Source organism: Tympanuchus pallidicinctus, unplaced genomic scaffold, assembly GCF_026119805.1.
Source record: "Tympanuchus pallidicinctus isolate F22 unplaced genomic scaffold, pur_lepc_1.0 scaffold15, whole genome shotgun sequence".
Classification (NCBI taxonomy): Eukaryota; Metazoa; Chordata; class Aves; order Galliformes; family Phasianidae; genus Tympanuchus; species Tympanuchus pallidicinctus.
This window is the reverse complement of record NW_026294669.1, coordinates 32,624,980-32,638,342: the sequence shown is the minus strand read 5'-3', so window position 1 is coordinate 32,638,342 and position 13,363 is coordinate 32,624,980. Positions and strand designations below refer to the sequence as shown.

Sequence of the window (13,363 nt, the reverse complement as noted above, 5' to 3'; positions counted from 1 at the left end):
AGATCCTATTGAAAAATCAAATGAACACTGTGTAGCAGATTAAATGAGTTCGTTATGCAGAAATCACACTGCAACTTGCATAATATTGCATAATAGCAGCAATATAATTCATTTTAAGGATACTGCTAGAGAAAAATTCATTAAATTGCAGTATGTTTAAGTGATATATCTGTTCTTTCAGATTGGACAATGCAGAAATGTTTTTTCAGACCATGATAATACTTTTAAGTGCTTCTTTTTTTCCCCTCTCTTTGAAATACTGCTCTGCATTGAAAGATTTTGTGGCTGCGCTCATCGCTGTGGTATGAGGATAGATTTCACTACTGGGTTGAACATATTTATACATCTGTCAGCTCCACTTGGTTGTTTTGTTGGTTTGTTTTTTTTTTCAATTCTTCTGTTATGTGAGAGCCTCATGAAGCGTTAAACCTTGTTTGGTAGATCTCTAGGTGAGGTGGTTTTTTTTGGCTGTTATTTGGCTACTGTTTTACAGGTAAAAGTGAAAGCTGAATCGTCATAAAATCATAGAATGATAGAATGGCTTGGGTTGGAAGGGGCCTCAAGGATCATCAAGCTCCACCCATAAGGCTACAGGCAGGGCTGCCAACATCCATATCTCATACTAGAACAGGCTGCCCAGGGCCCATCCAACTGAATGAAGGTAATAGGATGCAACATAATTTCCGTAGCTCCAAAAAGGAAGTACTGCTTCTTTTTTGCCAGAAGAGCTGCATGACTGTATCATCAATGAATATTAAGATATTACAATTACATATTAAAATTACAGATAATGGTAACAAAAAGAGAATAGAGAGAAAGCTTACCTCTATCCTGCACTCACTTTCAAAACTCCAGCAGTACAGATCTCCAGAAGAAACCCTTCCCCTCTGGTAGCCAGCTCTTAAATAGGTCTAGAAGGGGTCCAGGCTGTACCCCTTTGGGCAGCACAGCTGAATTGCCTTCACCTGTGCTCCTCTGGCTGACTCATGGCTCTCCTCAGGTGATCAAACAGAGGTTCAGGCCGTGACTCAGCAGTTCCCATACAATGACTTACAGACCACATATTAGAAGACAGTAGGAAGCAGCTCAGGTGAGCTTGGTGGCCAACTGGACACAGCAATTGGGAAGGTAGTCCCATAGCAGTTGTTGGGACTGCTTTGTCAAATACCTTTCTGCCCTTGCCTGTGTCTGCCAAGTCTTTGAAATGGCTCCAGCTATTAAAACTCAGACTTCTTGAGCAAATGGAAACTAGAACACACTGCCAAATCGCACTCTGGCACTGTAAATCTTGTCAGCACATTTGCACACAAAGGGAAAACGTGAACTTTATTTGACTTCCACCTTGTTGAGGATTTGCTGTAGTAGAAGCTTTTATTTCCCTGGAAGAAAAATACTACTGAAGATATTTTATGGAACTTTACACCGGGAGAATCTTCATGAGAAAAACAGATCTCTTTTTCATTTCCCTTTGAAAAGTTAGTATATATGATGCACTACCAGGAGTTTAGTTCCAAAAATGAATTCTAGCCTATTGATTGAACGGGCTGTATTTAATGAACATAGGCTACGAGCCAGGCTACTTAGATCAGAATGCAATGTCTTGGACTGCTAATTTCCTGAGTCATAAATGTAACAGTGGTTTTCTCTCTATGCACATCTTGTATGAATGAATCAATAATGTTTTGTGGCCTTTAGAGAGTCAACGTTAGATGAGACGAGCTGCCTTGCTGCTTCAGCTCTGCCTGTCAGTCAGCACCTCTCTGGGGTTAAATGGGTTCTGCTGCAGGTTAGATGTCTAACTAAACTCCTCACCTTTACTTGAGGTAAGACAGAACTGGTCCTTGGAGCCAGATGCATTTGTCCAGCATGCTTCGAAGCATCCGTCCTGTTCAGGAGATGGGAGCAGATTGAGCTTTTGGAGAGCTTTTCTGATCTTCCATTGCCTGAGTGTCTGTGATCTGAGGGCAAGCCACGAGGGTTTCAGTTTTTGCCTTGTGGTTCTTTTGCCTGTTTTAGACCCACATTCTGCAGGCACTTGCACATATGCACATGCCTGTCTGAGTGACAAAAAGCCTGATCAGAATGAGGAAGGTTAAAGTGTATGTAAATATTTGCAGGATTGAAGTGTAGCGTCTGTGGTGGAAATACTATTTGTTTACATGGCAACTAGCAGAGTGTGAATTGTTAATAAAAATATCCATGAAAGTTTTTTTCATATCATTTCCCACCAAGAAACCAGTCTAGACCATGTTAATTATTACAGCCACACTCTGGTGTGTTTATTATTAATTCTTTGTGTATTTTGAGGCACTGTCAGCTTGTTACTGCTTTCCTTGCTGCCTAGTGATTACAAATTGCCGAGAACATGTTACAGCAGACATTTATTACAAATGTAGCTTTATTTAAAGTGCGTGTGTGAGCTTCTAAGGTCATGTAATCAGCCTCTTATTGAAGTGATTTTTTTTTATAAATCACAAAATGGTGATGTGTTTTTCCCACACCATTCAAAATTGTCTTCTGAACTTAAAAGTAATGAAATACTGAAGAATTATTGAGGGATTTAAATATTCCTAGACAAGTTCAGTTTTACAGCAGTGCTTATCTTTGAGATAGCATTGACACAGCAGAATTTGGTGAAAGTCTGTTCTTTTTTAAATGAAAATAACAACAGCAGTGTTCAGTCAGTGAAAAACACTCCAGTCCATGATTACCAGTGAGATACTTGTGAACTGCACGGAGCCTGGGAGACCCATAGGCTTGGAGGCACGTTAGAGGAGAAGAGCAAAGGATGAGCTGTGAGCCTTCAAGAGATGCTGCAGCTTTAGCAGCAGTGTCTCCCAAAGTTGTTTGAGGGGATTCACGTGGCAAATGGATGTCACCAAATGGATAACCCTCATGGAAATGGATGGGAGAGTATGTATGTACAATTCAGGAGCTCTCACAGAGTCACAGAACGTCCTGAGTTGGAAGAGACCCACAAACATCACTAAGTCCAACTTCTGGCCCTACACAGGGCTACCCAAAATCCAAACTCTTATGTCTGAGAATGCTGTTCAGATGCTCCCTGAGCTCCAGCAGCTCAGGTCTGTGCCCGCTGCCTTGGGGAGCTTCTCCATGCCCACCACCCTCCTGGGGCAGAGCCTTTTCCTCACCCCCCCCCCCCAGCCCTCCTCTGATGCAACTCCATGCTGTTTTCTCAGGTCCTCTCATCAATTGTATACTTTTAATTGTCTCCTGCTCTAACCTGTAATACTAAACACAGTTTGTGCCTATACTGTTACAAAGATAATCAATGCAGAGTGAATGATGATAAATTTACTTGCTAGAAGGTACTCCAGCGGTTAGATTTTACCATTGCTCCGTGCTGAAGCAAAGAATTGGCTTTTTTTCCCCCAGCATGGGTATTTTATGGAACAAGTCAGAGACATCTCATGATAAATACAAGAGCACACAAAATAAATCTAGAAAAAAAATGACCTCTCATATGACGTTATCTAAATAATTGCTGTCAACTCTACTGACACCTGCAGTATACAGGGAAACCTTTCCAGGCAAAGGCTGTTATAAATGTTGTTCCGAATTGGGTCAATTTAGTCACCAGTTGAAAACTTGAATAAATAGCAAGGTTTGATGCAAATGTAACTGAAATTTGCGGGAGATTTTCTGTCGAGTTCAAGGAGCCCTGGACTAAGAATAGAGCCATTTTTTCTCTTTTTTTTAAGCTAACTTTCTTGTGTTCTATCTAGTTTGGGGAAATTACTTCTAACCTATGTGACCCCATTGATAAATAATGAGCATTAGGAGCATTCTAAGACTCCTAATGAAAATGAGTTCTTGTCAAAAGCTTTTTTGTTCTTTTCTTCCACATGCAGGCCATAGGATACGTTGGAGCTTCAGAACATTCTCAGCCCCTGAAAATGTCAAATAATACATCTAAAACTCAAACATCTCTTTAGACATCCTCGAAAAAGGAGGAATGACAAGCTAAATGGATTTTTTTTTTTTGCTTGTAAAAGTATTTCTATGCTAGAAATAAGCAGAAAGAAATAGAGTGGTATTTTTCTTGTTTCTTTTCTCAGACTACAGGTACTATGTTGGCTAGATTCCAATAGGACAATCTTAATTTTCTTTACCCAGAAGCTCTTTGTTTCATTTGTATATGGCTCTGCCTGTACCTAGAGTGATCTTGTAATAGTGTCACTTGCTATTTGAAGGAATAAATTCTTAATTCAGAGTAGTCTAATAGTTGACGGGGAAGAAAAGAAAATGACTGATAATAAAAGCTTAATATCAACAAAAAGATTGAGAAAAATTGGAAACTGCCTTTGGATGATGAGAGCGTGTAAAACTGTATCAGAACCTAAGGCATTCTTAGGATGGAGAAGGAGCAAAAAGGGATCTGAAGTAAGAGTGATTTTTATTTTCCTTACGAGTTCTTAAAGCCAGTCATTGGCTGAAAAGTAAGACTACTGGTGTAGCTCCAGTGAATCGGAGAAGCAAGCGTTGGTGAATTTGCTGTCTCTGATATTTAGGAGATTGTTGTTATTTTTCATCTACTCACTGTGCTGTAGAAGTCATTTGCATAAACTGTTTCGTCATGGAAGAGTGAATCCAGAATACAAGTACACTTGCGCATGGTAAGGTATGGCTACATCAGTAGAAATGGACCTTCTTCATTTTCTGAGGAGAGAATACTTGTTTGCTTTTGCTCTTTGCTCATTTCTACCATCTATCATTTATGTAGTAAAGGATTGTATAAAATAGCCATACACAATTCATATTGATTGAAACCACCTTTCCCTCATCTTTTGTTAGTTTTATTTATTTGAGATTTGGTTTTGAGGCTGACAGTGTTTTACTTTGTGGGCTGTTGTTTTTTTTTTCCTGACATGTTGAATACAAAAAGCTCTTTGTTCTCTTTTCAGGTGCTTTTGCACCAAAGGATTTAGAAATCACAATTTAAAGTAGTGCTTGGATAGAATGATAGCATGGTTTGGGCTGGAAGGGACCTTTAAGACCATCTAGTTCCAACCCCTGCTATAGGCAGGCAAACCTCCCTCTAAAATAGGTTGCTCACAACCCCATCCAGCCTGGCCTTGGATGCTTCCAGGAAGGGGGCATCCACAACCTCACAGGGCAGCCTGTTCTAGCGTCTCACCATCTCCACAGTAAAGAATTTCTTCCTAATCTCTAAATCTTTTCTAGTTTGAAGCCATCTCCCCATGCTAGGGAATTCTGCAGCTTGATCTACACTTTGAAGGAGGAAAAAGCTGTTTTGAAGCCTCTTGGGTTCCCATCTTTTTGAATGCTCTTAAGGGACTTGGAAGAAGCCGTGAAAATTGCTTTGTGCTTCTGTTCTTGTTCACAGTATCATAGCATTTTGTTGCACCCTTCCTCACCTGAGCCTAGGACTGTTTGTTCCTTCATTGCAGTTGAATCTGCAGCACTCTTTTTCTCACTTTATCCTTTCTGAAAGGAACAAGCCAGAACTGGGTGTAATACTCAAACTGAGTGCAGAGTGAGTTTCTGTGGTGGTAAGATAATTATTTCTGGTTTTTCTCTGCTGTGTTTGTAGGAAAAAATCTGAACATTTGTTCTGCTTTTCTGAACGTGGCATATCGAACTGTTTTGTAGAACTGTTGGTGCTAATTCTTAACTCTTTGTTGAGGTTAATCCTGAACTCTTGTTGAGCTTTAATAGTCACCTTGGAGAAGAACATTTCATTCAGCATTGTTCTGTCTGGAAAATAAGCTTTTGGTTTGGTTGTTCCTTATATTTTTCCTTCTTCTTACCACTCTCTATCAAACATCTTCCTTGTCTACTTGACTGCCACAGAGAGCAAGTTCCCTGCTATTTTGAGGCATGACTTCTCACTACCAAAGTTAAGGCCATTTTTCTGCAATAGACTGCATACAGCAGAATCCATTCTAGAATCATCTCTAACAGCTGCCGTAGGGGAGCTGTTGGGTCGGGGCTTGAAGTGGTGATGGAGCACCTGGTGAAGGGCTGTGTTTGGCCCAGGGGGCACAGGCAAAGTGTTTGCACCTGTGCTCCCCAGCTGGCCAGAAGGGGCAGACCCAGGGGGAGCTCATATAAGGGTCAGGCATGGGAGGGAGAGCATCTTTTGGAGCTGGGGCTGCCTGAGGAGGGGTGCTGCACAGCCACAGAGCTCCTTTGCTAGTTGGGTGAGTTCAGTTCTTTTTTGTCTTAGGGCTCTTGACCTGCCTGCAAGCGTTTTACTTGGTGTCTCTGAACAATTTCTCTTTTTCAAAAGCAAAACAGTTGCAGAGAAGCTTCTTTCAAAAAAACTAAATTTGTTATGTTACTGTTGGTTGTTGAAGTAGAATTAGTTTTAGTGATGTTGAGGTTGGCATCTTTGTTGTCAGGGTTCAGTTGTAAATAGTGCTAATTCTGTTCCTGGGTGGATTTGAGAATCCTGTTCATCAGGCAGGACTCTTGGGCTGTAGGGACATGTTCTCTTCTCAGAGACTGAAATCTTGTAGTATTTTAAAGGCCGTTGAGGTTCATGGCCTTTTACTCCTCGCAAACTTTAATAATTAGGTTCTTGGGGGAATTTTGCCACGTAACCACTGTGGCTTATGCTATCAGCAAGGAAGAGTTGGGCCTTGTTGTATTGTATTTTTAGGGGGCGTCTTGTTTTTTGAATGCTAGGTGAAACGTTTTACTTTCGAATTCAGAGGACTGTGTAACTTAATGCAGTGTTCTCTCTCTCTGTAGCTGCTGATGGAATGGTGTGTAACGAATTATGCTCAAGCGATGGCTGTTGGGGGCCAGGGCCAGACCAGTGTCTCTCCTGCAAGCGCTTCATCAGGGGAAGGACCTGCATAGAGTCTTGTAACCTGTATGATGGGTAAGATATTTCTGCTGTACTTCTTGCTAGTGCTGTGATGGGATAATTCAGGGTTTGATGTGTAAGTTACCTTGTCTTTACATCCAGGGGTATCCAGTTCCACCGTCAATATTACTGCCTTTGGGTGAAATGTATTATTGCATAATTTTTAGTCACTTCAGAATCTGAACTTGTGTGTGAAGATTTACCTGTGATTTTTGCATTATGTATGTTACATGGAAATAGAAATAGTAAAACCTGCTGTGTGTGTTTTTTCCTGAAGGGTAGGTAGCCTGAACCCTGAACAAAAGATAAAGCTGTTCAAGAGTGCCTGATAATGATAAAATGGAGCAAAGCTCCTCATGTTACTTGCAGTAGCAGTAATTAATAATTAGGCTTTGGAGGACAGCAGGTGGAATTCAGCATCCTGCATAACATTATAGTAAGGTCCCAGTAACTCATTTCATAATAAAGATAAAACCATGATTTTAATTATACTTTTTTCCTCCAAGTGCTAATTGAAAATCAAATCACTGGCACAGTCTGTTTCTTGCCATGTATGGTAACTCATGGAACTGTTATGTAGAGAGGATTGGAAGTCCTGAAGATGCATTAAAATACTTAAAACACTTTTGTCTGGACAGTGCATATGAAAAGAACACTGACAGAAAGCAGTTTCATGTGCTTAAAAAAGGTTGGAGAACAGTGTTATAAAACTGTGGTTTTGTGTGCATCAGAACACATCTGACCACAAACCCTGCAGCACTTGATGGCTGGTTCTGCCACGATGCCTGTCTCAAGAAGGTTGCAGAGAGGCTCTATTTGGACGGCGTAACCAGCACTTCAGCTAGAATGTTCTGAACTGTATTGATTAGAGAATGTTATTTGCTCTTTCTGTGGGCTCAGCCCCTTTCAGAGTATTTTTTTGAGTGATTTTGCTGATTGGGCTCAATCTTCAGCTGTTGTAAAGCAATCTAATCCCATTAAAAGAAGTAATCTCAGCTGGTGTAGTCCACTGGCTTAATGAGGCTGAGGTGATTACCACCAGGTGAAGAGGCAGCCATTTTTGCTCAGCTTCAGTCTCCCTTTTGCTTTTTCCTAACCTGCTTGCAAAATATTTTCCTAGGGAGTTTCGAGAGTTTGCGAATGGTTCTGTTTGTGTGGAGTGTGATCCCCAGTGTGAGAAGATGGAAGACAACATGATCACATGCTACGGGCCGGTAAGAGCAATGTTGGCTGTTAAAATGTGCTAAAGCACAGGTACCTTCTGTTCAGAACAAGTAAAGTAACTGTTGCAAGTCAACATTGAAGTAGGCAGAAAACGTATTTCGTATGTAGGAGCAGTACTCTGCATGTAGTAAGCAGGTTCTAGGAATGAACTCAGGTGAATTAGACTGCTTTAGAAGATAGTTCAAAAAGGGAGTCCTTTTCTCTCCTGAGTTGTCTTAATGCCTGAAATGTTATGTCCAAAGTCCTTAAGCGTGAGATAGTATTCAATTGCAGTCTGCACATTCTGTTCTCTAGCTGCTTTTATTCATTATGTTCAGTTCTGTCCTGTTCTGTGGTTTCAGGTTGTTGGTTGTTTTTTTTTTTTTAGATGTGGGCATTTGTCTCGGTTTTTCAGAAAGCTTGAGCAATGTCATCTTTTCTTTGTAGGCTGGCCTGTTCTGGTGCAGCATTCTTTATGCACATCCTAAAAATGAATGCTGACTGTAACTGTCGTCTGTATAATGCCTGAATTATCTTATATGAGCAGTGAGCCTTGTTTCAAAGATTATTGTCCTTTTGTTGGATAAAAATAGTTTCTTGTTTCGGTTGTTAGTATATTGCCAAGGCTAAAAGTGTCTTGGATGCAAGGAGTTGTATTTCAGGTTCTTTGTTACTGTGAAAATTTAACCTTGTTTCCTTGGTTCTCTCATGTAACCTAATGACTGTAAAGAAAATATGTTACCCTGCTCAACATTCTCTTTGCTGTACCACTCTGTTTTCTGCAATGCTGTCACAAAGCAGGAAGCTAATACTGCAAATTTCAGCCCGTGAGAGAAATTTGGATTTGAAGGAGGATTCATGGATATGAAGTTGTAGACCAGTGCCCAAGCAGAGCACAGTATTTGGTCGGCTCCACTGGCTTAATTTTGCTTACGTTGTGCAGGAGCCTTAGGTGACAGTCTGGACTGTTAAAAAGTTGTGTATGTATCAAGAAGACCTTGTCACAGAAACACTGAAGGATAACCAAAGGGAGAAGGCAGTATGGGAAATAATGTGGATTGTGGAGTTAGTGAATCACTGTACATCTTTGTTTTGGTTTGCTTGTGTGTATGTAGGCTTAAAACAGACATGAAGTCTGTTGTGTTAATCATGCTGGTAGTGTGGAGAAACCTGTTTAGAAACTAGGAATTAATCTTAGGTTGTACAAGCTAAGTTTGTGGTCAGAACTACCACGATAAACATGTGCTATTCCTCAACAGTGGCTGGAACCGTGTGGGTGATTTGCTGTTTGCTAGGAAAGAAACACCACAGTTACTGCTGTGTGTGCTGTCCTGCTAGGACCTGCAATTCCAGTGCAGAAGGGAAATATGGAGTAACTTGAATGCACTGTTTCTCCCATTTCACCAGGGGCCTGACCACTGCACGAAGTGTTTCCATTTTAAGGATGGTCCAAACTGTGTGGAGAAATGCCCCGATGGCTTACAGGGGGCCAACAGTTTCATTTTCAAGTATGCTGATGAGGATCGCGAGTGCCATCCGTGCCATCCAAATTGCACCCAAGGGTAAGTTCTGTGATCTGAACCATCCTAGAGAAGTTTTGTTACCTGTTAGAATGTAGGTGAAGTTTTGGCTTGGCAAAGTACTTGTTCTGCTCCTGCAAGTGAAGTGTGTGCAGCAGTGTAATGCAACTTTATTTTCAGTTTCTCACGACACTCAAGTTTCTGCCATAAACATCCAGCAGCTTATCAGAAAAGAAGAGTATTACGCTCTTTATGAAGACCACTCCGAAGATCTTTTCACAGCCTTCCTGCTAGCACTGGTTTGTAACAAATGCTGCCTTTGACATTTGTGTGTCTAGGCCTGTACAATGACTTTATTTCACTTACTGATGGAATTGGTCCTCTTTGGTCCTTGGTATTGCTGAGGTAACCCTGTAGCACTTCGATGAGACACAGAGGGTCTGATGCAAAGGATTCACCAGGAGCCATGTTCTGCAGGAGTCTGAATTTGAGGATTTGTTTCTCAAGTCCTGTCTTAGTATTATTCCCAATCAATCACTTGTTATGTGTGAAAAAACACAGACTGAGCGTCTGAGCTGAAATTAAGAATCTGCAACAAATAACAGTAATCAACTACTCAGGTCCTGCTTTGTCCACGTGGATTAAAAATGTCTTTTTGATGAGGTTAGTGCTGTCCAGGATACATAGAAAGGAAAAGACAGCCAGGGGAGAAAGAGAAAACTTCAACCAGTGAAATAATCTTCCACAAGAGGCCCTTTCTGTTTAGCAGCTAAAATTAAACAGGTAAATTATTTGATGTGATCTTGATGTCAACAGCTGTTACCATTCAAAATGAGACCTTTTGCTGGTTTTGCAAATATAATTATAATAGAGTCAATGGGGAAATGAAGGTAAGATCTCAGACACAGCTGGGATCTGTTACAGATAGGTCCTTCCTACAGACCCTCAATTTTATAATCAGAAAACTAAGATGACAGTATGCTAAGATGAGCTTGCTTCAGGAGCTGTTTCTGGCTTTAAGAGAATGGTGGGTGTGCTAGTTGGGAGTCTGACAAACCCAGGTGTGGATGGTCGACATGGTGTCTAAAGATAACAGTGAAGAGGCACCTTGTAGCTATTCTGACCTCTCAGAAGAGTGGGATGTGACCTTCTTTTCTGGACAGCCTTCTATTCTGGGGAGACTTAAATGTTACTGATCTTAATAAAACAACTGTACTTCTTCAAAATAGGAAAGGAACAAATAATTTTCCATTCCTCATCATTTCTTTAGCTGCATCTGTATTTTCCAGATGGTTGGTTGGTACTGTCTCCCTGGGTAGGAGGTTTTTACACCTCCTGGTGGCAATCTGATGTTGTAGTTCCTAAACAAACAGGAAGGGCGTTAGGCAGCTGTAACTACTTGCCAGCATTTGTTGGCAACCCTCACTGGCACAGGATTCCTTCATGTTGAGTTACCTTAGAATTTATCCCTTTTCTTTCTGCAAATGTCTTGCTCAGGTTAAAAGTGAAAGAATGCCTCATCAGGTGTTGCTTGCGAATCACCAGGGAACTGATGAAGTACCACTATTATAGAGCCAGTGACTTCTCCCACAAAGCTCTCTCTTATGAGGAGCTAGACCTTTGCCATGAGTTAAATACTTTTGCTCACAGAAATCCTCATCCTGTTGTTGTGAGATTAATGTCCGTTCTTAGGCGTTTTATCACCTCTCATGAAAACAACATGCACAAACCCAATCTAGATAAAAATAGATGTCATTTTCTAGTGTTTCTGAAGGCTTCCTTTAATGATGGTATGTTAATCTGGTAATGAGTGTCCCAGATGTTTGGGGTTTATGGCTTTTTTTTTTTTTAATCTTGCCAACACTCTTGGGGCTGAGTATTTCCAGTAAGAAGGGAATCGGTCTTTTTCATTCTCTCCTCCTTTAATGCAGAATTCTCTAGTTTCATACCTTTCTTTCCAAAATTAATACTGAAGTTCCCCTCAGTCAGCGTTCCTAATGACATCACTTCCGGAGAGAGCACATCTTGATACTTGACTCACAGCTCAGTGGTACAGAAAACCCAACCCTCTACTTCATCTGGCTTTGCTGTCAGATCAGTTGCTGCAATAGAACCAGTGCCATAGAGGTGGAGCTTAGTGAAGAGTCTTGAGCTGTTGCAGAGCGCTATTCCTGTCTTGGTGTTACTCTGTTCCTTCAGTACTGCTCTTTGATTCAGGATCCTTGCTAAAATAGGCTTTTAGTTCTCTTAGTCTTGTTTTTATCTTCTCCAGCCATTCCTGTCACAGGGGAAGGTAGTTCTGTGAGCCTTCTGCCTTAATTTTGTCCTGGTACTTGCATGTGATTGCTCATTTGAGTGTGAGATTTCATAGTGCTGTTCTCTTCCCTTATTTAAATATAATGACTGCTCCTCTAGATAGGTGTGTTATTATTCAGTCCTGTTAATGATGTTTTGTTCACCAAGAGAGGAATCAAGAAGTGACTTGCTTGGATGCGGCAACTGTGCTTTTCACTTTGCATCCTCATGATAAACATCAGCTACTTGAAGCCAATCTGAAGCAGGTCTGAGGCACGTGGGACAGCTATCCCATTTAATTCAAGGGAGTCAGAAAACATTTGGCACTTTTTCTTGCCCAGCTAGCTAAAATGGAATGCTTTTGCAGAAATGAAATAGTAATTATATAACAGCATCTGACAGTCTGCTTCCTCCCTAAGCAAGGCACAAAGAGGACCTGTTCTCATCACAAGCATTTTCTTACTACTTTTGTTTTTGAAGGAAACGTATTGCTCTTCCTTATCCAAAATTTCATTATCCCTCGAAGCTGACAAGTTGAGGTAGGATGGATTTGAAGGTCCGAGGACTGTCTTGCCTCCGAAGGCATTTTGAATTCCTGTTGGCATCGTAGTGGAAATTCAGTTGCAACAAATGCTAAATAATTGGAGACCAGAATTGCTTTGCTGATGGAAAAATTTCTCCCTGCCCCCAGCAGGAAGATAAACTTTCTTGCCATCAACACACGCACTGTTACCTATATAAATTTTGATTCATTTGGCTTCATCCAGAGTGACAGTTAAGTGATCTGGTATTTGGTGTAACAAGTGTTTTCTTTTGTCCTGAGTTAATCTGTTTATGCTATCTCATAATCAGTTTTGTTTTCAGCAACAAAGTTCTTGGGGAATTCATCTGATTGAAAATGGCTTTGCTGCTTGAAATCTGTGAGAAGTTAAGGCCCCACTTTTGGATCTCAAGGGAAGTTGATATGAAATAAAATTTGTGGAAGTTGGGGGGGAGTGGATTATTTCAGGGAAACAAAGATCTTCTGTTTTCAAAACTGTTCTAACTAATTATGTTTCAGAAAACTTCTTCTTAAAGATAAGGTGGAAAGCTCTATGTACAGCTTTCTGTATAAGCTGTGTTGTAATGACTGAATGTTATTAATAAATTGATACGTACTATTGTGTTGATATTACCCAGTTCCTCTTACAGAAAGAACATAGTTCTTCCTCTGGACTCCAAGCAGGAGAAGGAATCCTGGGGGTGAATTAAGTGCCTCTGCTATGTATGGTTGTGTTATGCTTGTACTTGTGTCAAAAAAAAGCCTGAAAGGAAAAAAAAAAAAAAAAAAAACTATTGTCAGAGAAAAAATAATTGATGACTTAATGGTGAAAAACAACTTGTTAATAGTAGTGTCTATTGCTGTTACTCACACAGTATTTATTGTGCGTCAATCAGGGCAACCAAAGAGTAAGTACTCACAGTCGTGTTGAACAGCTTAAAATGTACT

At 40.6% G+C, this 13,363-nt stretch overlaps 1 protein-coding gene across 6 annotated transcripts in view; it reads left to right on the top strand.

Moving 5' to 3' along the window:
• Positions 1 to 13,363, top strand: part of ERBB4 (erb-b2 receptor tyrosine kinase 4) — a 500,652-nt gene that overhangs the window by 360,501 nt on the left and 126,788 nt on the right. For all 6 annotated transcript variants that reach the window (XM_052675099.1, XM_052675094.1, XM_052675096.1 and 3 more), the window contains exons 13-15: positions 6,739 to 6,871; positions 7,977 to 8,070; positions 9,467 to 9,621. In XM_052675099.1, the coding sequence (XP_052531059.1) occupies positions 6,739 to 6,871; positions 7,977 to 8,070; positions 9,467 to 9,621 (382 nt within the window). The remainder of the gene's footprint in view (positions 1 to 6,738; positions 6,872 to 7,976; positions 8,071 to 9,466; positions 9,622 to 13,363) is intronic.